The sequence below is a fragment of the Patagioenas fasciata genome, chromosome 2 (assembly GCF_037038585.1).
Source record: "Patagioenas fasciata isolate bPatFas1 chromosome 2, bPatFas1.hap1, whole genome shotgun sequence".
In the NCBI taxonomy this organism is placed as follows: domain Eukaryota; kingdom Metazoa; phylum Chordata; class Aves; order Columbiformes; family Columbidae; genus Patagioenas; species Patagioenas fasciata.
In genome coordinates this window covers 122,856,590-122,881,758 of record NC_092521.1, presented here as the reverse complement: position 1 = coordinate 122,881,758, position 25,169 = coordinate 122,856,590, and the positions used below count along the sequence as shown (strand labels likewise).

The 25,169-nt window shown below is 45.7% G+C and overlaps 1 protein-coding gene across 4 annotated transcripts in view; it reads left to right on the top strand.

The window, feature by feature from the left end:
- Nucleotides 1–20,312, top strand: part of TMEM108 (transmembrane protein 108) — a 252,658-nt gene extending 232,346 nt beyond the window's left edge. For 2 of the 4 annotated variants that reach the window (XM_071804877.1, XM_065832969.2), the window contains exons 4-6: nt 8,160–9,272; nt 18,347–18,501; nt 19,972–20,312. In XM_071804877.1, coding sequence (XP_071660978.1) covers nt 8,160–9,272; nt 18,347–18,501; nt 19,972–20,094 — 1,391 coding nt within the window. In that variant the 3' untranslated portion in view covers nt 20,095–20,312. Of the gene's footprint in view, nt 1–1,633; nt 2,108–8,159; nt 9,273–18,346; nt 18,502–19,971 lie in introns of those variants that run through there. The other 2 variants (XM_065832972.2, XM_065832971.2) reach the window with 2 other exon arrangements.
- Nucleotides 20,313–25,169: the final 4,857 nt, after the last annotated feature.

The window sequence follows — 25,169 nt, the reverse complement described above, 5'->3', positions numbered from 1 at the left end:
CTGCAGTAACATAAATAGGATCAGCAGCACTAAGTGCAGGTGAAAGAAAAGCCAGCTGCACATCCTTTCTGTCTCCCTTGGCAACAGCATCCTGCCAACAAAAACTGCTGCCAAGTAAAGGCTGGAAAGGAAGGGATGTGCATTTTTCAAAGCTGGGGCTGGACAAGCTTTGTTTGAGGGGGGAGCTGTCAGATCAAGGAACATTCATGTGCTTTTAAAATTATTTTTGGTTTGTTCCATGTGTTTTTGGACAAGGGAGTGCACAGAGCCTCTGTCCCTATGAAGAGTTTTCATCTGAAACTCCAAATGATGGCCTCTGCAATTTTGAGCCATATGTTTCCATCCATGACAGCACACAGGGAAGAAATGTGTGATGAGTTACTACTTACAGATGTGGCAAATCCTCCAGCAAAGGTTAAAATACGTGGCATGGTTCTCTTGTTACGCCAGCTGCAGCTTTGTGCTAAATCATTGTTTCAGCAGCAAGCTCTTAATCAGCCCTGAGTTCTAGAAACTGCTAAACAAGCTGATATTTGGTTGTTGTTTTTTTTAATAGTGCAATAAATATCTTTATTTGGAAAAACCCTCAGACTGGAAACAGTAAGGGTGAAAAGTGAACTGCAAATGGCAGGGAGAAAAGAGGCATGAGCAGCAAATGCGAAGATCTAAGAGTATTGTTTGTGCTCTTTCCACATCCTCCATGAAATGATCATGGCTGTGAAAACAGAGTTTGTGTAACTAGGGGTAAAATTTACTTGTGATATAATACATGTATCTGCCTGGCCTTCCTGATAGGGACCTCAGTCCGTGGAAATCAGCACTGGGGTCACTGTCAGAGGCCCTGTAGCGGCTAGTGCCACCAGATCTCAAACCTACTGTCATGGCACCATTCCTTTCTGATTTGCCTGTGGTGTCAAAAAAGAAGTCTGGCTGAAGCATGTTTGTATCCAAGGCCTGAAAAAGGAGGATCTTCTCATCTGGTATAATGAAATTAAAAAAAAAAAAAAGGAAGTGACTTTTCTCTCTAGCAAAATACTACAAATGAAGTTTGGGAGAAGCCCATATTACAGACTGCTTGGGCAGTTGCAGCACCTCTGGATACAAGAGGGACTCTGAATCAAAGACTGACCCTGAGGGATTCCTGTACTGCTCTCAAGAAGCCCCCAACTTGTTGCTCTCCTAACATCTCCCTGTGCCTTTTGAGACGTTGGTTGTTGGCTGTACAGGGCACATTTTCATGCTCTTTGGGCAGTCTGTTCTTCCAGACACCCAGCTGTGCCAGAGAAACAGAAAGAAACAGAAAAAGAAGACGAAGAAACAGAAGAAGGGAGGTAAAATTACGGTTTTAGGAATCACAGGATCTGTGGACTTCTTTATGGTTACAAAGTAGAAATTGCCCATTCATCTCTGAGGGGTGAAGAAATAAAATACAGAATATGCATATTGATGCCAAAGAAGGAAAAGGAGAGTCGCTATTTCATTCCCCATACTTTCCTTTGACAGGAATATTAATGTCATTAGAGATAATTGAATGAAGTGGGAAGTCTGGTGGAGGTACAGAAGCAGGCGGCAGATCTGTAAAATCCATCCACACACAAAAAGCTAAACGCCGCGCAGGAGGGAAGGGCACTCTGCCTTGAAATAGGGACTGAATAGTCTCACAAGGGTGTGCAGCTGGGGTACTCATTGCTGTTTTGTTCCCAGAAAACGAGAACTGCCAGCAATCCTCTGGCATCTGAATAGCCCCGTGTCAGACAAACTGTATCTGGACTTGATAGGAAACCAAGCTGGAATACCAAGCAGCCCTTTGATCTGCTGGCAGCGAGGGCGACTGGCTCAGTAAGTTAATCTTGCCTTGCAGTTGCAAAGGTGCTCCATAAAGGAGCGAGCCCTCTCGCTGCACAGCGCTGCAAGACACGCCTGCTTGGGCTGGCTCTGTCCTCATTCCTCCGAAGCACTTCCAACAATAACAGCAACTCCCGCGTGCAGCTGCCTTGTTAGCAGGAAGATGTATTTTTTCCTTTTTCTGCTGAGGGATGAAGCTTCCAAATCTGTGTGATGTGAGCAGGTGAGGATGTCTGCTGACAAGTCCAAATGATATTTTCAGGTAAGTTATTACCTTGAACAAGGAGCTAGAGTCAGGCTCTTTCTTTTTATTACCCTCCTCTCAGTAATTACTGTTGTCCTAGATTGTCAGTAAGCCTTTTCACAAGGTTCAACGGCTCGGATGTCTATATATTTAGCTGAGTAGGAGATCTGAAGCATTTCTGAAACACCTATTCCCATAGTATCTGTGAGTCTGTAGTGCAGTGTGTAGTGCCTGCTCTATAACTATACGACTGTCCTGTTTCTATCACCCATTGTTTAAATGCCTGGAGGACCAGAAATGAATTTTAATTTACAGAGTCACTCCCTTGAAGTCTGTGATGGAAATGGATCTTAGAGGCAATAACAGTATTCAGCAATGTTTTTATATCGGTAAAAGACCAGGACATTCTTGCCGCATGAAAACTGTAGCAACCACCACTGTTGTTGCACAGGGAGTGTCAGCAAGTACTGCTCAATTTGTGTTTGTACATGTGATTTCCAGAGCTTCTGCTGATGCTGGTTTTTGTTACTGTAAATAGAGCTGTTACTCTGTGTGCGTCAGTCTCTGCATTTTACCAAATACCTTGTGTTTTGAAGCTGGGGTTGATCACTCTATCTAATACTTACCAAGGAAAACAGACAATAACTTGTAAGTTAGTATCTGGGAGTTCTGGCATGACAGCCACTGACAGACAGGGAAGAGAAATCTTCTATGCAGAGTAACCTACTTTTTCTTCTTTCAGTTCTGCCACCAATCATGGAGATGAAATTTGCTTAACTCTTTGTTTGTACAAAGGCTGCTTTATTGTAAGTGAAAATCATATTGCTTTGACAGATTACAAAGAAAATGACTGTAACAGAAGCAATAATATATACTTCCTTTGCAGTTTCTGCCTATTAGAGATTCATTTTGCTCACGGTAACATTTTGGGTTTGCTGAGAGACACACGAGGAGTTAATGGCATTGTGAAGAAAGCTTTCGTTACAACAATAACATTGCTGTTGCTTTGATCAGGTTTTGCACAACCTTCTCTTGCTATTAGTAGGCCGAGACTGTTAGAAGCGTGGAGAGGCTTCAGCATCCAGCCCGCTGCCCACGTGCACCTCAGCCCTGGGTCTGTAGATAACGGGTCCTTTGTAGGATGGCTCTCTTTGCTTCTCTTGCCCATGGCAGTCTGAAATCATGAGTGCAGCAGGAGGTCTCTGCACCAAAAGCCCTTCCTGACCCCCTACAGGGAAAATATTTGCCAGGTACTGCTCAGGGTGGCTCTGTTTGTGTTTCTGCGGGGTCTGAGGTAGCAGAGGCCAAAAGGGGTCAAGCGCCAGACTGAGCTCGTTGCGCGAGGTCATTTGCTGTAGAAATGTGAATGCGCAGCTCAAAAGTTTCCGCTGGGTTTTTGGCAATTCGGACTTGGTCCGAAGCTGACTAGAGTCACTGGGAACTTTTCCACGGGCTTTAGATCAGAAGTTACGTAAGTTTGTGTTGTTTAAAGGAGGTGACCCGGGGAGGCTGAACGCCAGAGCTGACTCGACAGCCACATGCCTGCTCGGCCAGGTCATGCAAAAAGGCTGTTCTGAAAGTGCCCATGAAATGTCCCAGGCAGCACCAGGGGGTATTAACTCCTAAATGAGGCCTTTTAATATTGCCCTGTGCCAGGACACTGGCTCCTAGCAAGGGCTTCTGAGGTCCTGAGTTAAAACAGTCAAAGAACATCAGCTGCTGAGCCCAGAGTCACTTTGTTTTTCTGGTTTGGAGGGAGGCAGTTCTGCCTCCTGCATGCAAATAAAAGGGTCATGAGGAAGTTCTCCAACGGTAGGACTCTGCAGATTTCTTAGTTTGGGAAGGCAAAACACTCCTAACCCCCAACTTTTCTGAGACTTGCTGAGGACATCAACCGCAGTCTTTTAGAACACTGCTGTAAAGGAACTCCATTCTCTTCATGTACACAGCTGTACACACCGTTTCTGGACTCCTCACATGAGTGTACAGTGGGAAGAAGCACTGAAGGGAGGTCCTGTTGAGATTTGAACCATTACACCATGCTGTCAGGAAGAAGGTTTTATGGCTAAATGCACATCAGCACCCTCTGTGTACATTCTGCTCTTACTTTGCTGTGCTTCGTCTTTGAGTTAATTCGTTTTGTACTTAATACTTCTTGGTGCACTGTCCAAGACCACAGGATGACACAGTTCACACCACAGAGGCGTCAGGTAAATCAGGTAAATCAGCCTTCTTGTTAAGGTTGGATGGTTTCAATGTCATCATAAAATTAGACTCCAGAAGTGGGGATTTGACACACAGGATTTCAAAGCCTAACTAGTTTGACCCCTTCTGAGCATGAGCTCCCACACCTTAGAAGTGTCTCCTTATGAAAAAGCTTGTGAAAGGACCTTTGAAAATATAATTCATTATTATTATTTACTGTAATGTGCTTACATCTGTCTGTATTACCATTATGCCAGCAGATAATAAGGAGTGCCAGTCCTTACCCCAAAGGGCTCATGTTCTAAGTAAGATCAGTCCTAAGAGCCTCAGGCAGCCAAAACTGAAGGATTTTGGCAAAGAGCTGCAGGAATGCATTTTGAACTTACCAAGAGCATCTGCTATGTACCATCTCATCTGGGATATCAAAACTTCAGCCATGACAACTTAATAGCAACCAGAAGGTTTCCTTTCAGAGGTTGTCTGATAGAGGGTAAGCTGAGGCAGTGGGGGGTGATTCACATTGTCCCCACCAGGGCACTTCTCTCGGTGTGGGTGCATTTGTGAAACAGAAACAGAGGTTGGGAAAGGAAGAAGTTTCAAGGGGTTGATTAAGTCCATTTCTGTGACGAATGCCTCCTGTGCCTTAGTAGAGAAATTCAGAATATCCTTTTCCTAGGCTTAAGCCAAAGTTGTCAAACAGGGCAGTCTAGTATCAGGGACCTCAATAAGAGTCCCGCTTTGTAAGATATCCTCAAGTGATAGAAACACAGGAGCTCTGGACAATCAGGTCACCACAAATCTGGCCAGAACATGTTTAGGTGATGATGCAGAGCATCTGAAAATACCAATACCAGCTTTACTTTTTGTTTTCCAATTGGCTGTTGATCAATTCTAAAGCAAATTAGTTCTACTTAAAAGGGCCAGCAAAGCCCACTGTGAAGTCCTTATTATCAGCTGGTTCTCCCTAAATATACATCACTATTTTCACAATGACCTACTAAGCAGAATATTTTTTCAGTTGTTAGGGGCACAGATTAGCTCTGGTTGTCACTGAAGGTGTCACTGTGGTCCATTCAACCAGTGAAAAAAAAGAGTCCTAAGAAGCTGTAGCTTGTGGGGCCACAGTGGCTCTGCAGAGCCTGTTAAAGGGACTCTAGCACATGAGCAAAACCTGACTGCCACAGCCTGAGACAGCCAGATGTCATGGGGGTTATGGTTTATTGTCAGATAAATTACTTCTGCTGTAGTGTTTCCTTTGAATAATTATTCATACTTTACAAGCCACCTACAGGTACTGGCTAAATGCATCTGGCTTCCCCTGTCTGATGTGTAGTGACCTGCTACCACAGCAGGCTGTCCCAGAGAGATTATAAATCTTTATAGCAGCAAGCCTCTGATTTATCAGTATTTCAAGAAGTAGAGATAGGTATTAGGTAGGTTTTTAGTCAAAGATCAGGGTTTCTAACTCTAGGGCACAATCTGTAGAAAAGCTGACAACTTCCTTATTCCTTAAGGAATATCCTGGAGAAGAACATTAACCCAATATTTTTCTGTGCATGAGTTGTGAGAGGGAGTAGCTACACAAAGAGCACACGAAAATTTTAGCAGGCATTACAATCATTATAATCTAGTATCTCGTAAGATCTGCCAATGCACTTTATCTTGTGTGCTCAGAACAGCAGGCCCAAAGTTTCCTGAAACATTATCTCCACACATCAAATCCAAAATAAATCATCATCCTTTCCTCTTTGCATTTGTTCTGTGGCAGCAACTCATCTTGGCATGAAATATTAGCCATATGGACAGTAGAATATCTGCTTTGACCTTGACCTCAGAATAAGTGCTGCCAAAAATGTGAAGATAACTCCTGCTCTTCATTTCCAAGAGTGGTGCTCCACAAGTATAGCATGATATGCTCTCCTGGTTGCATCTCCGTGTACAGAATATGTTTTTCTCTTATACTAGGTGTTCTGCTAAGAGTATATTGTCTGTGCCTGGCTAGGAACTGGGAAGCAATTATTGAGACAGTGATTTGTTTGGCAGAGATATTTATTTCAGAATTTTTTTTAAAAAGAGCTAAATTTAGCATCAGGCAGTGGAAAATGCATTGCTTGTAATTGGCTCTCACTATGTTATCAAGTCCATGTTTTCATTTTCTGGATACTCTGCGAAGCAACAGGAGGCTGCCGGGGGGCAAGAGGAGGTGAATTTTGCTGATTGCAGAGCTCTGTGCTGTTCTGGTTCAGAAATGACATTCAGTGATCAAAGCAGAGCACTTAGCTGGACAGGAGGAATAGGTACTGCTCCTTTGGAGAGTTTTTGCTATGTGTATGGCACTGCTTACAAATGGGTGTGAGTGATGCACAGCACTCAGAATAAACACATTTCATGGTATTTGCATCTGACCAATGTGCAACAGAGCCCTAGGGCCCACTGGGCACATAATCAGAGATGTTGTTTTCTGAAGTCTCAGTCTTCCTCTTCTACTGGTGCCCATAACAGATATTCCCAAGTGAGGTAGAACTAAATGGCATAACAATGCTCGTGGAGAAAGCTGGCAAGCCTGGGAAGGGTGGAGAAGGAGGCAGGAAGGTATTCCACAACAGTCTTGGCTGGAAGGTGATCATTGCCCACTTTGGAGTCCTGCAGCTTTGATGAACTCGTCTCCCTGATTTCTTAAGACTCTGGCAATATCTTTCACCTTAATGCTGCTGGTTGAAATCCACACTAGCACAGTGCTAATGCTGCCATCTGATGATGCTCGGTGGACTGTGCAAAATGGATTTATTCCGTGTGCTTCCTAGTGGGCAGAGATACACATTACACTCGACAGCTTAAACATATGGAAATGGTGACGTGTGATTGATGTGGTCCCTGCAGGTCATGCTAACTCAGGGTGCATTAGCCCTGCATCTTGGGGAGGCTTATGCTACTGCAGCTGCCCACGTCCATTATCTGGAGCAGGAATAAATGGAAGAATCGGTGTTCCCAGCGGTGTGAATCTGGCACCTCATGAAATTATGTGCACTATGAAGTGTGGCGGGAGGTGAATTTCACACAATCCAGTCCCACAGTGCATGTGAGCACAGAACAGGTTACAACCAAACATTGTACAAGGTTGAGAAGAACAGTTGTGTTAGATTGAGTCCGATCCCTAATAATCACATGGCTTTTTAAAATGGTTGTGATAGCTATGTTTTCTTCTTCATTTTTAGTATTTTCCACTAGAAAATAGTGACTAGATTTTCTGAAGTTGCTAAATAAAGGACAGCATATATAACCCAGGAAGCCCTCTCATAAGACATCCCTTCTTGACCTAATTTTCAGCAGGGGCTAAGCAGCTGCTCTCTCAAAAAACAGATTGCTTAATGGCATCCAAGACTAGAGGCAGCCAAATGTCAGATTTTGCAGCCAAAAGAGTGAGTGGACTAAGGTTCCCCCATAATGATGCGGACATTCATCTAGAGGCCTCCTGGCCAAAACAAAAACAAAAACGTGTTTTGTTTTTACCCCTAAGGACTAGGATGCTTTGTAGGTTCTATAGGGAAATCACCTGCCTGTGACACTTTTAAGCACTGTCCTGAGTCCCTGCTCCAAGCTTCTCTCTCCCTTTGCCACAGGGATTCCCTGTGACTTTCACATTCCCACCTTGCCGCTCCCATGACCATGGGGCCACCACAGCTCCTGTGGATTTTCCTTTCTCTTCCTACTTTCCCAGAGAAGCCAACAAAGTTGGATGCTAGCTCTGCTGTCCTTCTGCAGAACATGGAAGGTATTCCTCCCTGCCAGATGCTCAAGCCGTGCTGTTCCCTGTCCGCTGGTCCCTCCCTCATGTCTCACCCCCTTTCTGTGTTTTTTCCTCCAGGTGTTCTACTGATCTTGGCACTGACAGAAGAGCTGGTGTTTTCTGTTCAGGTACTGTCTCCCACTGTCTCCTCCTCTCAGGGCTTCCCGATGGACACTACCACTATTGCAGCCATGGGAACAACACCTCGCCACAAAGACCGCCATGCGGCAGAGCACCTTCCCACGTCCACTCACGCCGTTCCCCAGTCCATCAGCCTGGCGGGGAAAGCCCTTTCCACTGGGCAAAAGCAAGTGAGCGGCCCTGGCCTTGGTGGAAAGGAAACATATCATTTGTACAACCAGAGTGCTTTGTACTCGGGACAGACTCGCCCCAAGGGGAAAATATTCCAGGTTTTCAAAGGCAACTTCACAGAGTCCTCAGAGCCTTACCTAAAGACGACCCTGCACTCTCCCTTCCCTACCCTGAGGAGCGCTTTCCCAGACCACCCATTTCAGCCCCAGACCACAGCATCCAGCGATCCCAATGGCACGGGGCTGGCAAGAACTACACACTCAGACTCTTCTCCCCACCGTAACAGCTCGGGAAACCTTAGGGAAGGAGAGCGAGGAAGTGGGGCCAAGGTAGTGGTGCAGGAGGCAGATTTTGCCACCACAACTGCTGGACCATCAACTGATCCTGAAGCAGTGTCGGTGCCTTTTAAACCCACCCGCTACGGCGTATGGGATATGCTGAGCAAAACCAACTCTTGGGTAACCTTGAATCTCAGTACAAGTGTCCCTCTGTTTGCTGGCCCTGGATCTGCAACAGCAGCAGCGGGTCACTCAGTTCAGACCAGTTTTGACGTCAGCATCTCCTCCACGGCAGCCGGAGACCCCAAGGGACCGGCTCCAACGCAGCACAGCGCAGTGACTAATGCGACCTTGCTGGGCAGCGCTCTCTCTGCAGCGCCCGTCACGAGGTTGTCCAGCTCCATTTCCACCGCTGGCTCCACCGCCACCGGGAACTTCCTAAACAGACTAGTTCCTGCCGGGACCTGGAAACCTGGGGTGCAAGGAAATATCTCCCACGTCACCGAGGGAGACAAACCCCAGCACAGAGCAACCATCTGTCTCAGCAAGATGGACATTGCGTGGATCATTCTGGCCATCAGTGTACCTATATCCTCATGTTGTAAGTTAATTGCCACTTTATTTTGCTTTGTTTTTCTCTTTCCTTAAAATTCTGATTTTGGCCCATGATTCCAGGACCAGATGGAGAGCTTGAGATGGATAAGAAGCAATCACTAGAGAGCTAACATGCTCACCAACCAAAGTGCTTAGCTCCAGAATGCAGGACTACCATGTTTACACTCAAAGCATACTTGCTCTGTTGCTATTAGAAATCACTTAGTATTTTGGGGCCCCCTGTTTGAGAGTGTAACACAAGGCTGAACAAGTCTAGAAGGCGAAGCAGCTCTACTTCAAGTTATTTAAGCTCGTAACAAAAAAATTGTACAAGTCTTTAATCTAGGAACCACTATATTCTGCTCTGGAATTGAGTTTTCAAGCCCCCTGCTAACCCAAAAGATTAATGACAGTTGTTATGACTGTTACCTTAGGAAACAACAGTTTCCCAGCACAATAAAATATTCCATTGCAGGCAGTTTGTGAACTATGAGATCTTTAAAATCTGGTAACAAAATTGCTAGTTTCCTCCATTTTAATTCTAACTTCACAGCTGCCAAGGAAGCAGGAAGAGTTTGAAATCCTGGCCTTCAGACAACCAGAAGTCAGCCACCTGCAGCACCAGGGGAAGCTGGGTTCCCAGAGCTGGCTTAGGGTCTCATCATTTGACTCAGTTACAAAAAATACCTGAGAAATTATCAGAAAGCTCGTGGGTGGATGCCAGGGTGTCCCCTGCTTACCTGGGTTATATCTGACAGGTATGACTACGTGTTCTCTGGAGTTTCACTCCACAGAGCCAAGAAGGAGCTCTGGGGTTTCACTCCACAGAGCCAAGAATGAGTTGTGGGTTGTGATTGTGCTGATCTGTCTGGAGTGAAACAAAAACATAAACATTTCCCAGCCTCTGCTGCCGGAGGAAACATGAAAGGGTGGCAGCCAACAATAGTGAGTATTAATTCTGGTATTTACAGCTAGGAGCTGTACTGAGCTCAAGGCTAGGTGAGCTGACCGAGCCAGTCTCACACACAGCTGACTCCTGCCAAAAAGGACAGTGCTGCCCTCTCGGAGGCACAGCCACCTGGTCCTGCCTCTCTCCCTCTGCCCACACTTGACCTGACACCTCTCTGAGCCACTTTCAGATTGCTAAAGTGGCCAAAAAAATATTCACTTTGCTCTTTGGGATTTTCTGTCCACCCAGTGAGCTGAATCAGCTCCCCACAGGATCAGATGAGCACAAGACCTGGAGCATATGAGGCTGCAGGAATGCACACCTGGAGAGGGAACAACTCTGAGCCTTTTGGCAGCTGCAAATTGCTGGATGGGCTCAACATATTTGTTAGACTTGTACGTCTGGGACCACTGGTTCTGCTATTGCCAGTGTGATTAAAACCATGAGTGGTAACAAAGTTTAAATCTAGAAGGTGTGCAATCAAAATAAAGATAAACCAAAGCAGAAGTATGGAGGAGAACCTAGGGTATAGCAAGCGCAGCGTGATGAAAAGCAGCAATATATGATGGTTTGCTGAATAGTGCCTTGTCTATCAGTCAGTAGAAAGAGAGGATCAGATAAATCCAAACATTATGTTTTGGGCCAGTATTCAAAAGGAAAGCTGATCTGGATGGAAAGCAACCAAATACAAACCACAAAATCTTAACACCATACAACACAAGCGTAGGAAGCATAACCAGTGTGTAAACTGGTATACGTCTCTGTCTGCAGTGTGCCATATATGAGCTAATAACTAATGGCAGTTATTGCTAGTAGTAATAATAATATGAGTCTGTTAGCAGGACTTCTAACCCAGTATTCATTAAATAGTGGTGTTTAAACTTCTGTTCTTCTGTACCATAACAGTATGCGTTCATAGGGCTGTGCCTATGCTGTTTCTTATATTTGTAAGCTAATACAACTGTTTAAATGATTCAAATATTTAAGTCCTGCTTTTGGGACCACATTGCTGAGGATAGTCTTTAGTAGGATTCTCCTTTTAAAATCTGAGGATCCTCAGACTTATTTCAGGGTTGAAATGAATGGTAGGCAGGCATTTAAATGAAGGTAGGGTTTTTTGGATCTGGCTGAAGTGCCTGGGGAATTGCTTTCATCCAAAAGTTATGCTGTTTAAACTATGTCAGGATAAAGTGGTGTTGTACAGGCATAGATTGTTCCTATAGGAGAAGAAAAATTATTTCTTCTGGCATCTGTGCGTCTTCTGGTGCAGGTGTACGGTATGGGGTGTGCAGTATGGGATGTGTGAAGGGGACTGTCGCCACCTCCTGGGCACAGGCACCTGCAGCCAAGGACAGAAAGCTCCCCACTGGCATTTGCTCATCATTTCTGTTCTAGAGCGGGCTCATGCTAAGAGACAGATGAGGAGTACAGCCATTTGGATTTCTTTTCATCTTCGAGGGCTGAAAATGTTTTCTCACAGCTGTTGTGGTCATGGACTCAGGAAACACTGTCCCACTCCTGCCTTGGGATGTTGAAAGGTGGAGGTATCTCAGATATCAAGATTCAGCTCCATGCTGTGAAATGCCTGAGCTGCCTTAGGAGGGAACAAGCCACAGAGAAAGTCACTGAGGACTCCTCTTGTGGGAGGTTGTTGCTGCTCCATAGCTGCGGGCTGGTAGCTCTGGTGCTCAACCCTCAAGGCTGCTGGCCAGACCCACCGATGGGGACAGCAAGTCTCAAACTACTGCTGAAACACCTGGGAGAAAGGATGAGGTCCTGCACCAGGGGGAGAGGTAGCCCCAAGGCACAGAAATTACTAACACACCCTGGAAAGAAGTAGAAGGAGGTGAGGAGAGGCATCCGGAGCCTGTGTGTGGCTGCAGAACCACAGGAATCTAATTAACACAGCTCCCTCCTCCTGCTAATGAGGAGTGCCTCTGAGCTCACTCGCTGACCTCTGGGCTGTTTCCAGAGTCCTTGCAGAGCTGTGTGGCAGCCAGTGCATCCCTCCTCTGCCAGGAGCCCTTGTGCCTTTCCCTATAATCCCTCCCCTGTGGAAGGGGTGGTAAGGAGGCTGGAAAAACTTGCCTTGTCAGCATGCTTCTGAGCACAGCTTCTGCTGCCCGAAATCCTCCAAAGGGAAAACACAAGAGGATGCTGCAGAAACTCATGTCTCCCTCTTGGACATGTGGTGCAGTAGGGCCCCACATGCTGCTCACTGTCACACCTTCTAGTGACAGGGACCTGTTATCTGAAAACCTGTAGGTGTTTTAACTTCCATAGCAGGGGAAGTGACCAGCTAGAAGGTGACCACAGGAGCCTTTGGCTCCTCTTCCCCACTGGAAGAAGTGCCTGGGATGCTGAGACAGGAGGAAGAAATTTCTCAGGCTAGAAAAGAAGAATAAATTTTTTACAATGAGGGTGGTGAAACACTGGCCAGGTTGCCCAGAGAGGTGGTAGATGCCCCATCCCTGGAGACATTCAAGGCCAGGCTGGACGGGGCTCTGAGCAACCTGATCTAGTTGAAGATGTCCCTGCTTTTTGCAGGGGCTTGGACTAGAAGGCTCTTTAAAGTCCCTTCCAACCCAAACTATTCTATGATTCTAGGAAAGACCCTGCCAGGTCCCACCAGTCAGTGGCTGTAGCACTAGCCTGAAGACCTGGGCTTCAGGAGCTCACCTGCTGAAATAAGAGATTGGATTTAGCCTCTCTGTCCTTACAGTACGTATTTCTGTAAAGATGCATAGATTTTTGAGTCCCACTGAAATCCCTTAAAATGCTAGCCAGAAAAATAATGCTTTGAATAGGAATGTGCTAGCCATGTCTGCTGTGTGAACCTGGGGAAATCATTTCACCTCTGGTACCTCAGCTTCAAGGTGTAAATAACAAGGGTAATGTTGCTAATGCCATTTGAGGGCTGCAAACATGAAGGACTCTGTATCATTACATTCCCAGAAAAGCAAAGTAATATATAATACTGCTATCAGTGTTTTCTGCATGTCACGGTTTAAGTTGGTTTTGCAGTGTCCTTCAGGCAGCCTTGAACATTTTTGTGCATGTGCGTGTGTGGGTGCCTGTCTTTTCAGGGCAGAACAAGGTACTATATGAATTCATTTTAAACCCCACTGTCCTGATCCTTGGGCTCCCAGCAGTTACGTCTCTCTAATTACAGAATGACTTGAAAAAACGTGGAAGAACAGAAAACTTGCAAATCAGACATGCAGAAGTCAATTAATTCAGTCAGTTCTGCTGACACGGGAAAACGCGAGAGGAAGGCTGAGCCTCTTAACACAGACGTCAGCAGAACTCAAAGAATATATGAAGAATTGCCTTGGACCTAACCCCACTTAGCTCACATTTCATGCACTGGGACGCTTTCCAGAATTATCTCACCCACTTTCGTCATCACAAAACCTATGCACATTTGCTTCCCAGTCTGAAGTGAGAGAGATCCCAAGCCCTGAGTCTAATCCCCAGGTGTGAGCTCAGGCTAAGATGGAGAAGAGCCTCCTGTCTCCAGATGTAAGCAGCCATGGTCAATAACCAAATCCATTGTGATACCTGTATCACAGTTAAGGCTGTACTACTATAGACAGCCATAGTAAATGAGGGGAATTGAAATAAATATGGGAAAACTACTATTTTAGTAATTGAGGCAAGAGTTCTAAAGGAATTTAGTTTATGTTATGATCTGCAGGCACAGAGAGGAGCAAATTAACATACTTTGTTCTGAATGTTTCCTGACTTGCAAGTGCTTGCACTGTCCAGGTCTGTTAAGATCATGTTTTACGTGGGAGCTAGAGAGTAGGGGGCATATGCAGCTGTATAAGATTGGTAAAATAGTTAAATGAATTGAAAGAAAAGACAGAAGACTGTCAGGAAATTGTAGGGAGTTGGTATGATCTCATTACACCGCATTTATGAGGCCAGTATTGAACATGGAGTATAATCCTGTTTAAAAAAAAAAAGTTTGGAAGATTAGGAAAGAGCCATGTGAATGATTTAAGAGCTGAGAAATGCAACATAGCTCCACTTTTGTGATCATGTAGTCCAAGAAGAGGCTGCAGCCCACATCTATTTGGTACATTTCTCACAGTGGAAACATAGTGGAAGCTTTTAATAAAAAAGACGAAAGGGAATTGAGAAAGTGGCAGTTGAGGCTGGGTGACAAGGGAAATGTAAACCTGTCCCACAATGGATATTAAGCATTGAAACAAACTGTGTGGGAATGTGATGGATATCCAGTCACTCCAAGTCCTTAAATCAAGCTGAGTGTTTTCCCATGAGATGTTCTATATCTTAAATACAACTTATAGGCTGGGGATCAAAGTTATCAGGTAGAAAGTCTCCTGCTGTACAGGTGAGAGTAGGTGATGGACTTGTTTCCACCAGCCTAAAAACCTGCAGATCTAAGAGCATTTTGTTTTCCCATTTGTGGGATGTATTATGGCCTGTTTCATGGGTGAGAGGACAGATAATGCAGACATAATTTGCCTTAGGGCCAGAAATAGGCCAGCATCAGAGCCAGAACTTGTCAGCAGTTCATAGCCCCTGAATATGTGGGTTGACTTTTCTCCCTCCAGAGTAGCAGCAGCTCAAAGGATATGGGTTACAGGGGAACCCTGTTCCTAGTGTTGTTCTGGAAGCAAGCAGTCCTTTTACTGGCTACATTAATTTCACTAAAATATGCCCCCAAAAAGGTTGTTAATATGAGATGAAGAAGGAACACCCTCATTCCAACCCTGCTGTCCTTTCTCTCCCTCTTAAATCAGGTCTTCTCTCCTTTGGGTTGTGGCAGCTTAAGCAGACAGGCTTCTGCTAAAATATTTGAGGAAGCTCAGGAACCCATTTTCCACAGTCTTCCATCCATTTGCTTGTTTGTGCACTGAGGTCAGAGGCCAACAGCATAATTAAGGAAAATATCATTATTGCTGTATAGCAACCATATCTGCACCTGGCAAGGCCTTTTCCTGCTGGCAGAAACAGATATCTCTCTTAACTCAGTGTCACCAGCTTTCCAGCCCCTAAAACCAAAATCCAGTACTTCTCTGTCAGCAGACACAACATTTTATAAGCTGTAAAACTTAAAGCTTTCAAAATAATTTGCACAACAATGGAGTTGGCTTTACTGGGGCTCTTGTATCCTCAGGCAACTTCAAAAATGCTCTGTGCCTTAGGGAGCACTTAGAATCATAGAATAGTTTGGGTTGGAGGGGACCTTCAAAAGTCATCTAGTCCAACCCCCCTGCCATGAGCAGGGACATCTTCAACTAGATCAGGTTGCTCAGAGCCCCGTCCAGCCTGGCCTTGAATACATCCAGGGATGGGGCATCTACCGCCTCTCTGGGCAACCTGGGCCAGTGTTTCACCAGCCTCATTGTAAAATATTTCTTCCTCATGCCTAGCCTGAATCTCCCCTCCTTTAGTTTAAAACCATTACCCCTTGTCTTACTGTAATAGACCCTGCTGAAAAGTCTGTCCCCATCTTTCCTGTGGGCCCCTCTTAAGTACTGAAAGACTGCAATAAGGTCTCACTGGAGCCTTCCCCAGCTGAACAACCGAAACTTTCTCAGCCTGTCCTCACAGGAGAGGTGTTCCAGCCCTCTGATCATTTTTGTGGCCTCCCCTGGACCCTCTCCAGCAGGTCCATGTCTTTCGTGTACTGAGGGCTCCAGAGCTGGGCTCAGTACTCCAGGTGGGGTCTCACCAGAGCAGAGCAGAGGGGCAGAATCACCTCCCTCATCCTGCTGGCCACGCTCCTTTTGATGCAGCCCAGGACACAATTGGCCTTCTGGACTGCAAGCACACATTGCCGGCTTATGTCCAGTCTTTCATCCACCAGTACCCTCAAGTCCTTCTCCGCAGGGCTGCTCTTAATCCCTTCATCCCCCAGCCTGCATTGGTACTGAGGCTCACCCTGCCCCAGATGCCAGGACTTTGTGCTTGGCCTTGTTGAACCTCATGAGGTTCACATGGGCCCACTTCTTGAGCTTGTCCAGGTCCCTCAGGATGGCACCCCATCCCTCAGGTGTGTCAGCTGCACCACTTGTTGCTGGAGTATCAAAAAGCTCCACAGTTCTGGTGGCCCCCATGAGGTGCCTGCCTGCAGCACAGCAACTGGAGTCTCCCTGTCGGGCTGTCAGCAGATGAAGTTATTGGTGATAGAAAGAGTGAAGCAAGAATAGTCAAAGATAATAGTAAGTTGGATGATGACCTGCTGTTTTTTAAAACATGGAGGAGCAGTGCGGGAGATTTTTCCATTAGTTTCGGAAGATTTATAGCATCAGCTCACCTTTCCCTTTAAATGAGATATAAACTGCCTGAACACAAACCCATCAAATTTTTTTCTTAGTAGCTTATTCTTGTGTTTTTAAATAGAGCTCTAGCCTTGCACTTTTGTATTGCCATTTTACGTGGGTAGATGGGATAAGAAATTAGACCCATGGCATGTGGGTAGCTGCAATGTTTGTCAAAACAAACAAAGCAGCTTTGACCTCTCTGCAGTCTTTTCTTTCCTCTGGGCTATAATTCCAAGAAATAATTTTTGCTGTAGCTGAGAAAATAATATGTTGTTCTGCTTTGTGAATATTTTCTCTCCTCTACCATGAGGGGTTTAGAAATAATGCAGTGGATTTACGGCAGGGCATTCCCTCTTTCACAGGTACAAATCAAAGAAAGTCCCTGCTCAGCTACCTGTCTGTCTGTATAAATCAGGTAGATTACAAGCACAACAGGTTAGTTAATTCCACAGGTGTAAGATAAGCACACAGAGCTTATGCGCGTCTCCTCTGAACAAACCCTTGTGCACAGCTCAGCTTCTGCCTGAGCAAGGACCAGTGGGAGCAGAAAGTTTGTTACAGCGAGTTTGCTTGACTTTCCTAAAATTGCCAAGATTACCCATCTGAATTGCAGTAGAGATGACTAAATGGAAAGCAATTCCAGAAAATAATATTCCACCAGCTTCGTGTTTGGCCTGCCTGCTGGGCGAATGTTATTCTGGCATCTCTGCAGGCTGGGGGGTGCTTGTAGCCTTGAGACCAGACAGACAATTTGGAACAGGCTGCCCAGGGAGGTGGTGGAGTCACCATCCCCAGAGGGGTTTAACAGACGCAGAGATGAGGTTTAGTGCCAGTGTTGGGTTAGTGGTTGGACTCTATGATCTTGAGGGTCTCTTCCAACCAAAATGATTCTATGACTCACTTGCTGGTCACTTTGTCTTGCCTAACTGCTCCACTTTAAGCTCAAATATTTCATCTTGCAAAAGCTTAAGTGTCTTCTGAAGATAAGAAAAAAGAAAAAAGCGCCAGGCTCAGGCACCCCTAATGGCCAGGCTAGCATGGGGAACGGATTACTCTTATCAGTAGATCCCACATCCTGATAGAGCTGATGGAGACAGGCAGGAAAACCCCAGCTCTGGGAATAATGCTGCACTGGAAGCATAAGCTACATGAGACAGGTGCCGGAGGGGATCTCCACACCACCTCACCAGTGCCTCATCCTGCCCAGTGACCCCTTGCGGTCACTGATGTTTTGGAGCATGGTCACAAAGTAGCCAAAATCCAAGTTATGAGTGGCTATGACAGAGCTAGGGATCAGTGGCATTTCAGGGCAGAAGGTTTCGATATTGAAGACGTGCAACCACATTGCATTTATGAATTTGGTCTTGGAGCCTAGAGCAGGTGTCTCTCGCTGCCTGTTTGCTAATGTGCTCATCGCTGCAGCATCTGGACATGCTTGAAGCAAAAAAGATCTGCGCAGAGGCATCTCTTATGGTCCTGGGGAGTGCCCCCTCTCCTAGAGGCTCTATAGATTCCCTCTTAGGTATTAAAATACCATCAGTTTCAACACCAAAGCTTTTCATTAGCCAGGCAGCCAAATCTTTAAAATTATAAACTCAGCTCAAAAAGAAAGTAAACACTGTGTATCCTGCCAAGCCCAAAGCCTCGTCTGCTTGGCACAGATTGTGACTTAATTGTGTGGGGTTTGTTAGGAGAGAGCTAGATCTGACTGAGAGTGAATGGTATAAATGAAGGTCACCAGCCCTTTCCTTAAGTAACGTAAAAGAATCCATGATACTGATGAATCCTTACTGAAAGGAAATAACCAGATTTTTGGCCTGTTTCTATTGACAGCAGTTCTGCTGACAGTTTGCTGCATGAGGAGGAAGAAAAAGACATCTAACCCAGAAAACAACCTGAGCTATTGGAATAATGCTATTACCATGGACTACTTCAACAGACATGCTGTAGAGTTACCGAGAGAGATCCAGTCCCTGGAGACTTCAGAGGTACCTCACTTGCAGAAATAGTGTCTGAAAACTGTAACTGAAGCCATGCTGGGAGAAGAGGAGAGGAAGTCATATTAATAAAGTCTTGAAATCCCTATGTATATTCAGGGAAACAGCTTTTCAAGAAGGACTCACCCCTACACAGGTGTAAGATGGGCTAAATAAGTCACCAAAACCAGATTGCCATCCTGTTCCCAGCCATTGCAGATACGTTCTGCATTGCTGTGTGGTCACAGGAGTTAACTACCTGTAGGTGAATTTGTTCCTGGGTTTCTCTTCGTTCTGAGCCCAGGGCCAATGTCTGGCCATACCATGACTGCTTAGGAGAACACTTTGGGCTGGCGTGTTACTGACAGTCGGTCCTTCTAATCTGGCTGTTGTCCATGTCTCACACAGCATCAGATAACAGGGGTAGCAGGCATTAATAATGCAAATTAATTTGGTGCATGTATGTCTTGGGAGCTGTCTATGCCTTCTCGAATACCAGTTCAGCAAGTGAATGTTCCCAGTAAATGAAGGATCAAAACATCAATATATGAGGGTGTGTGGTAGTGGTGTATACTCATCAGCCTGTACTTAACAGATTGGACTGGTCCAGTGGGATTATTCATGTATTGGTAAGTGATCCTACAGATAGAAATGTATTCCCTGGCCTCAGAGACAAAGAAGAATAATTTAGCTTAGTTCAAAGGTATTTAAAACCTAGAAACAGTAGAGAGTTTGGGTTTATGCTAAAGTGATTTTCAGATCAGCTAGTTGACTAACTCATTAAGTTAAAACAAAAAAGTGGTTAGAAAGGAACCTCTGAGATGTGATGATGTGATTAGACAAACACTCGCAGTTGCTTCATTAACCCCACTTTACTGACAATCATGTTGCTCAAGCTAAGGCAGAACCTGGTCTCAGCTTACCAAGAATCGAATGATAGGCCTACATACGTATAGGATGGTCTCCAAAAGCTGTCGTCTGAGTCATTTAAACCTGATTAGAACATGACTAAGCTGGGGCATGCTTGGGTAGCTTGGAACCATTTTTTGTGGTTTTCTGACCTTGAATAGAAGCTGAAAATGCATCTTTGAGGAGTAAAGATGAGCTGATAGACAGGAAGCTGTTGCAATGTGTCGTGAAAGTGAAAAGAAAAAAAAAAAAGTGAAAGGTCAAATTCTGCTAAGGGACCTGAACTTTGGTGCATCTGACTTCAGAGTGCCCAGACTGAGAAAGAATCAGCCTGACTATCAGAGAAGCCCTTCACTCACAGCTCCTACTGCCTGAAGAAGGGTAAAACTGGCTCATCAAACCTAGCTCTCCAAGAATTGGAGCCCCCAAAATTTAGGCACTTTTGGAAGATTGGGAGAAGTGATAAAAGTACCAGTCCATTCCTCCCATGCATTGGCACAGCAGAGTGCCCTATGTGCTCATGGCGGGTGAGGGGTGGGAAGTGCTCACCCTGCTTCTCTGTCTTTCTCCTAGGACCACCTCTCCGAGCCACGCTCTCCCGCCAATGGCGACTACCGCGACAGCGGGATGGTCCTCGTGAACCCCTTCTGTCAAGAAACGCTATTTGTAGGACATGAGCAAGTCTCTGAAATATGACCCCGCAGCTGCCCGCGTGTTGCAGTTTCATCTCTACTGTCTCCAAATTATAAATAAATATATATATTATAAATATAACCTTTGTGTAACCCTGAATTACAAGAAATGTTTTCAGCTTTTCTTTTCTCCCTCAGAACTGTCAACCCCTTTTTTATAAGTGTGGTAAAACTTTACAGAACAAACTGTGGCTTTATAAAATAAAGGTATTTCTAAGCAAACCACCTGCCAGATGGACTGTTTTCTTCACCGTCATTTACAATCTGCTGCTGAATATACTTAGTCTGGAAGAATATTGGGGAAGCCTGGTTTTGGTGGAGAAAGCATGTGTTGGGTACAGCATCATGCATCCTACACAACATCATCCAGCCTGGCCATGAATATTCCTGCTCAGTGACTGTCCCTCCTTCTACTGTAAAATTACTTCAGTCCCTCCCGTCCCTTAGACTGCTAAGCTGGAATACAAACCAGACAGGACCATCTCGGTTGCCAGAAGCAGCCTGTATGGTCCATGCACCAGCCTTGTATCCTTTGTGTAACTCTGGCAGTGCCTGAGCACCTACTGGGATGAGCCCTTCAAGAGTCTCCCTTCCAGCTGAATGCTACGGGGGTCTGCAGGGGGAGAGCAGGGAAGCTGGGCTATAGTGGAATGACAAACTAACCTGCTGCACCCATGGGATCCAGGCCACGTGAGACAAGGGCAAACCCCTCTGGGTAGTAATGTTGCCCCATAACTTTCTTACATGTTACCTTCTTCAGACTTAAACAGGAGAACCAAGTTCCAGTTTGAGCTCCAAAAGTGTTTCACAGGAGCAGGGACCAGAATGACCTTTTTTCCTGCATAAATCACAGAATGTTTGAGATTGGAAATGATTTTCAAAGCTCATCTAGTCCAACTCCCCTGCCTGGCCTGGAATGTCTCCAGGGATAGGGCATCTACCACCTCGCTGGGCAACCTGGACCAGTCCTTCACCAAATGTCCTAACCATGCTACACAGTGGATTCATAGCTGCTCTGCTCCAGCCCAACAAGTCCTGAAATATTTCCTGCAGAGCAAACAGCCTCAAAAGAAGGCATGTAGAGTGTTCCTTCAAAGGAACAGAAATGTCCTTTAAATTTATCAGAAATCTTGAAATCTGGTGACAAGGAACTCCCACCAATTGAAGCTGCAACTTTGCCCACATTTCCACTTCCTCACTCTTTTATTTATCTCGTGTGCTTAGACTGCTAGTGCCACTGAATCAAGTTGCCTCATACCCCCTTCTTCTCTCTGAGACTTTCCTTCCTACCTTAGGAATGGAAACGGTGTGTTTCAGAGCAAAATGGCATTTTAGACCTACCCAGTTAAGTGCTAGATTGCAGGCTGTATTTGTTAGGGGAATAGTAGAAGTGAATGAAGCCTAAAAGGTGGATTATTAATAAAAATAGGTTGTTACAAGGAGAGGCTAACATGGAACATGGAATGTCTTTGCCTAAATCGATACTCTCTCTTTGAGTAACCCAGAACTGTTACCATGGGACCAGTTTTCACTTTTACTTCCCGAATTGCCTTTTTTCAATTGTTCAGCAAGTGGAATGGCCTCCATCCTTTGAGGTCTTGGATGTCCTCTCCCCACCTCTGGCCACCAGCCCTTGTACATTATTTTCCACCTTCTCACTTCATCAGGAGCAGGCTGGGAGGCAGCCCAGAGGTTACCCCTGCTCTAGCTGGCTGCTCTGTGCCACCAGCTGCTCAGGTTTATCGCCTGGTTGCGTGGAAGCAAAGTTTGTGCAGGACAGGGTTGGCATAGTGTCATTAACCATATGCCTTGTTCAAGGTGAACCACAGCTGCTACCAGAAAAGAGAATTATAGCAGCGGCACATCTGGTCCAGCTGTTCCCACCTGCCGACAGTGTCTCGGTGGATGTGGTTAGTCAGAGCAACCTGACAACTTTACTAAATGATGGCTGAAATCTGACCAACACCTGACTCCTCTCAGGACCAGGGGGCCACAGAGGCACTGTCACCCCTCCTTCCTCCCTGTCCCACATGTGCACTTGCTTTGTGCCCAGGCGCAAATCTGAGTGTGCGCCACAGGCTTCCTAAAATAAGAAAATTGTAATGTTGTAGGGGATCTTATAGATATTTGCTTTTCTTCTCAGAATCAGAGAGTGATGCACCATTTCCCTACGAGGTGACTGGGACAGGCAGGAAGACGTGGCTGGGTATGGTCATGGATGGGCACTTTGGGAATATATCTTTTCACCATGGGATAAACGCTATGCAATAAGATACCTGCAATCCTCATGATCAAATACTAAACAGCCTCCTGGAAATCACTAGTTGATTATAAATTTCCTGAGGGTCTTGCCAAGAGCAAAAGCAATCCCATGAGGGCCTTCATCTTCTATTTCAACAGGGAAATGGAAAGAGAGAATCTGGTTACAGAGAACTAAATTCAGTTCTTTGCAAAAAAGGCCGTAGTTTTACATTTTTTTTCTGTAGGTGCTATTGCTTTTGCAAGCCAGATTACATTTTTATTTGACACAGAGCAAATGCACTGAAAATGTTGTGTAAGAAATACTGGAAGATTCCTGTCATTTAGCCAGCACAGTTTGCTTGGTAATCTAAATGCAGAATGCCTAGAAATTAGCCAAATATATTTGCAAAGCTGTGAGATGCTTCACTATTCCCAGGCTTCACACAACAGGGAAATGGTGACCTCGCAGTCCTCAAAAAATAAGCAAAACAAACTCCAGCCACCAACCCGGCAAGCCAGGATTAGGCACCCGCAGAAGACAGGGATTTCTGATTGTATTCTATCTCACCAAAATCTCATTGCCGCCACCCCTGTACAAACCTCCACCACGTTAGGGCAATGCCCAGCATCAGCACATTACAGGCATGCCTTTCATTCAGTATTGCAGCCTTTCAGTACTTAAAAGGGGCCTATAAGAAAGACGACAGACTTTTTAGCAGGGCCTGTTGCAATAGGGCAAGGGGTAGTGGTTTTAATCTAAAGGACTGTGGCAGAATGCAAACCCCCCTATCTCCTCCCCTCCTTCAGTATGGAAGGAGTAGGCACATCTCCCTCTCTCTCTGCTACTTGAGGCTAACAGCTTCTTTTGTTTGGCCTCAGAACACCCTGGCCAGGGCCATTAGGAGAAGGGATTGCCAAGGCGCCAGTGAGCCGCTGGGCGCCTGCGGCCAGTGGGGGATGTTTGGAGGCTTCAGGGGCACCCCACAGCCAGTGTGGGAGTGCAGAGAAGCTTCTAGAATGCCTACAGTCAGGTCTGATCAGCCTATATAAAAAACGGGACTCTCATCGAGACTCCGCCCATTGTTGCCGGTCTCTCGGAGCACGAGCGAGATGCTGCCGCCGAGAGCCCCCCTCCCCGGGATGGAGACCCCGCTTGCCTTGCCGCCACGTGTGTGAGTAAAACTTCTCGCAAGATTGCGGGTATATTTATACTTTCTGTGCACATTTGCACGTGTAACTTCCCATGCTTAATACAAGCATGTATAAAATTATTTCCCCGCACAATCGCAAGTGTATTTATCCTTTCCGTGCACATATGCACGTGTAACTTTCCGTGTTTAATACAAGCACAAGTAACTTTCCGTGCACATATGCATGAGTAACTTTCCGTGCACATTTGCACGCGTACTTTAAATCATTTCCTTGCACAATTGCGAGTGTATTTTCCTCCCGTGCTTCCATATAAGCACGTGTAGTATTCCGTGCACATTTGCACGTGTAAGTAAATTAAGCCTCGCAGGATTACGAGTGTATTATAAATTTACCCTCGCGGAATCGCGAGCGTACTTTCCGTACTCACTACGAGTACCTGTATCTCTTTAAGAATAATCCTGCACCGTGTTCAGACAAGTGTGTACTCTTCCCGGACTCGGAGATGGTTCCGGCATTGTTTTGGGTGAAGCCACGTGCATGCACTCTGTGGACTGCCTGTTGTATTAGTTGCTGCCCCTTAATAATGTTCCTCAACTGATATTCGAACCTGTATTTAAGTCACTTTTGGAGTGCTAAAACCCTGTTTCTCACCGGCGTAATAAAAGTTGTTTTGGACCCTGTTGTCCCTTAAACTAATCTCAGAGTGCCTCCGTGACAAGGACATTCAGCCCCAACATGAGGAAGAAATTTTTTACAATGAGAGTGATAAAACACTGGCCCAGGTTGCCCAGAGAGGTGGTAGATGCCCCATCCCTGGATGTATTCAAGGCCAGGCTGCACGGGGCTCTGAGCAACCTGATCTAGTTGAAGATGTCCCTGCTCATGGCAGGGGGTTGGACTAGATGAGCTTTCAAAGTTCCTTCCAGCCCAAACTATTCCATGATTCTGTGGCTACAAAGGTGTGCACATGGTAATCCTGCACTGGAGCAAGTCTGGCACCCTGGCTGTGAAGCACCCCTATTCATAGGCAGAAAAAGCTATACCTAACACTGAATAACTACATAGCCCACTGTAGCATGAACACATACTCCTTAGTGCCTATAAACTACCCACCTGATCACTAGTTGCTAAATGGCAGCGGCATAAAAAGAAGAGCAAGGGAAAACTCCCTCATCCCCTGCAATAAGTTGTTTTGCCCTTCTCTTTGGGTTCACAGTTGCCTCACTTTGTCACCACATTATGCAGCCAGAGTGAAATGGGGCCTTGTTGAACAGACCAAGTGCAGCTGATAATGTAACGTTAAACTGACTGAGCAGGAGTGGACATGAGGGTGCACGTCCCTAGATAAAATCTACTCAGTTTGGGACAATGTGCCTTGGTCAGGTGGTGAAGCCAAAGCGCAGAGAAATCCAGAAGCTGCAGCAGGGCTGAGGGAGCATTTGAGGCTCTGTGGCAGCGAAAGGCTGGCTCAGCTCCGATCAGCCGTGGCATGGCTGGCTCCTCAAAACTTTGGGTTTTGCTAACTTTAGGTAAGGTTTTGCTGCAGGAGACTGTCTGTAATAAGCACGGGTGCAAGCAGCTAATGTGTTTGTAATACACATCTAGATATAGGGTATAGGGCTAGGAATTCATCTGGGTGTCACCACAGAAAACACCGCTGGTATTTTAACACGTACGTTGTACTGA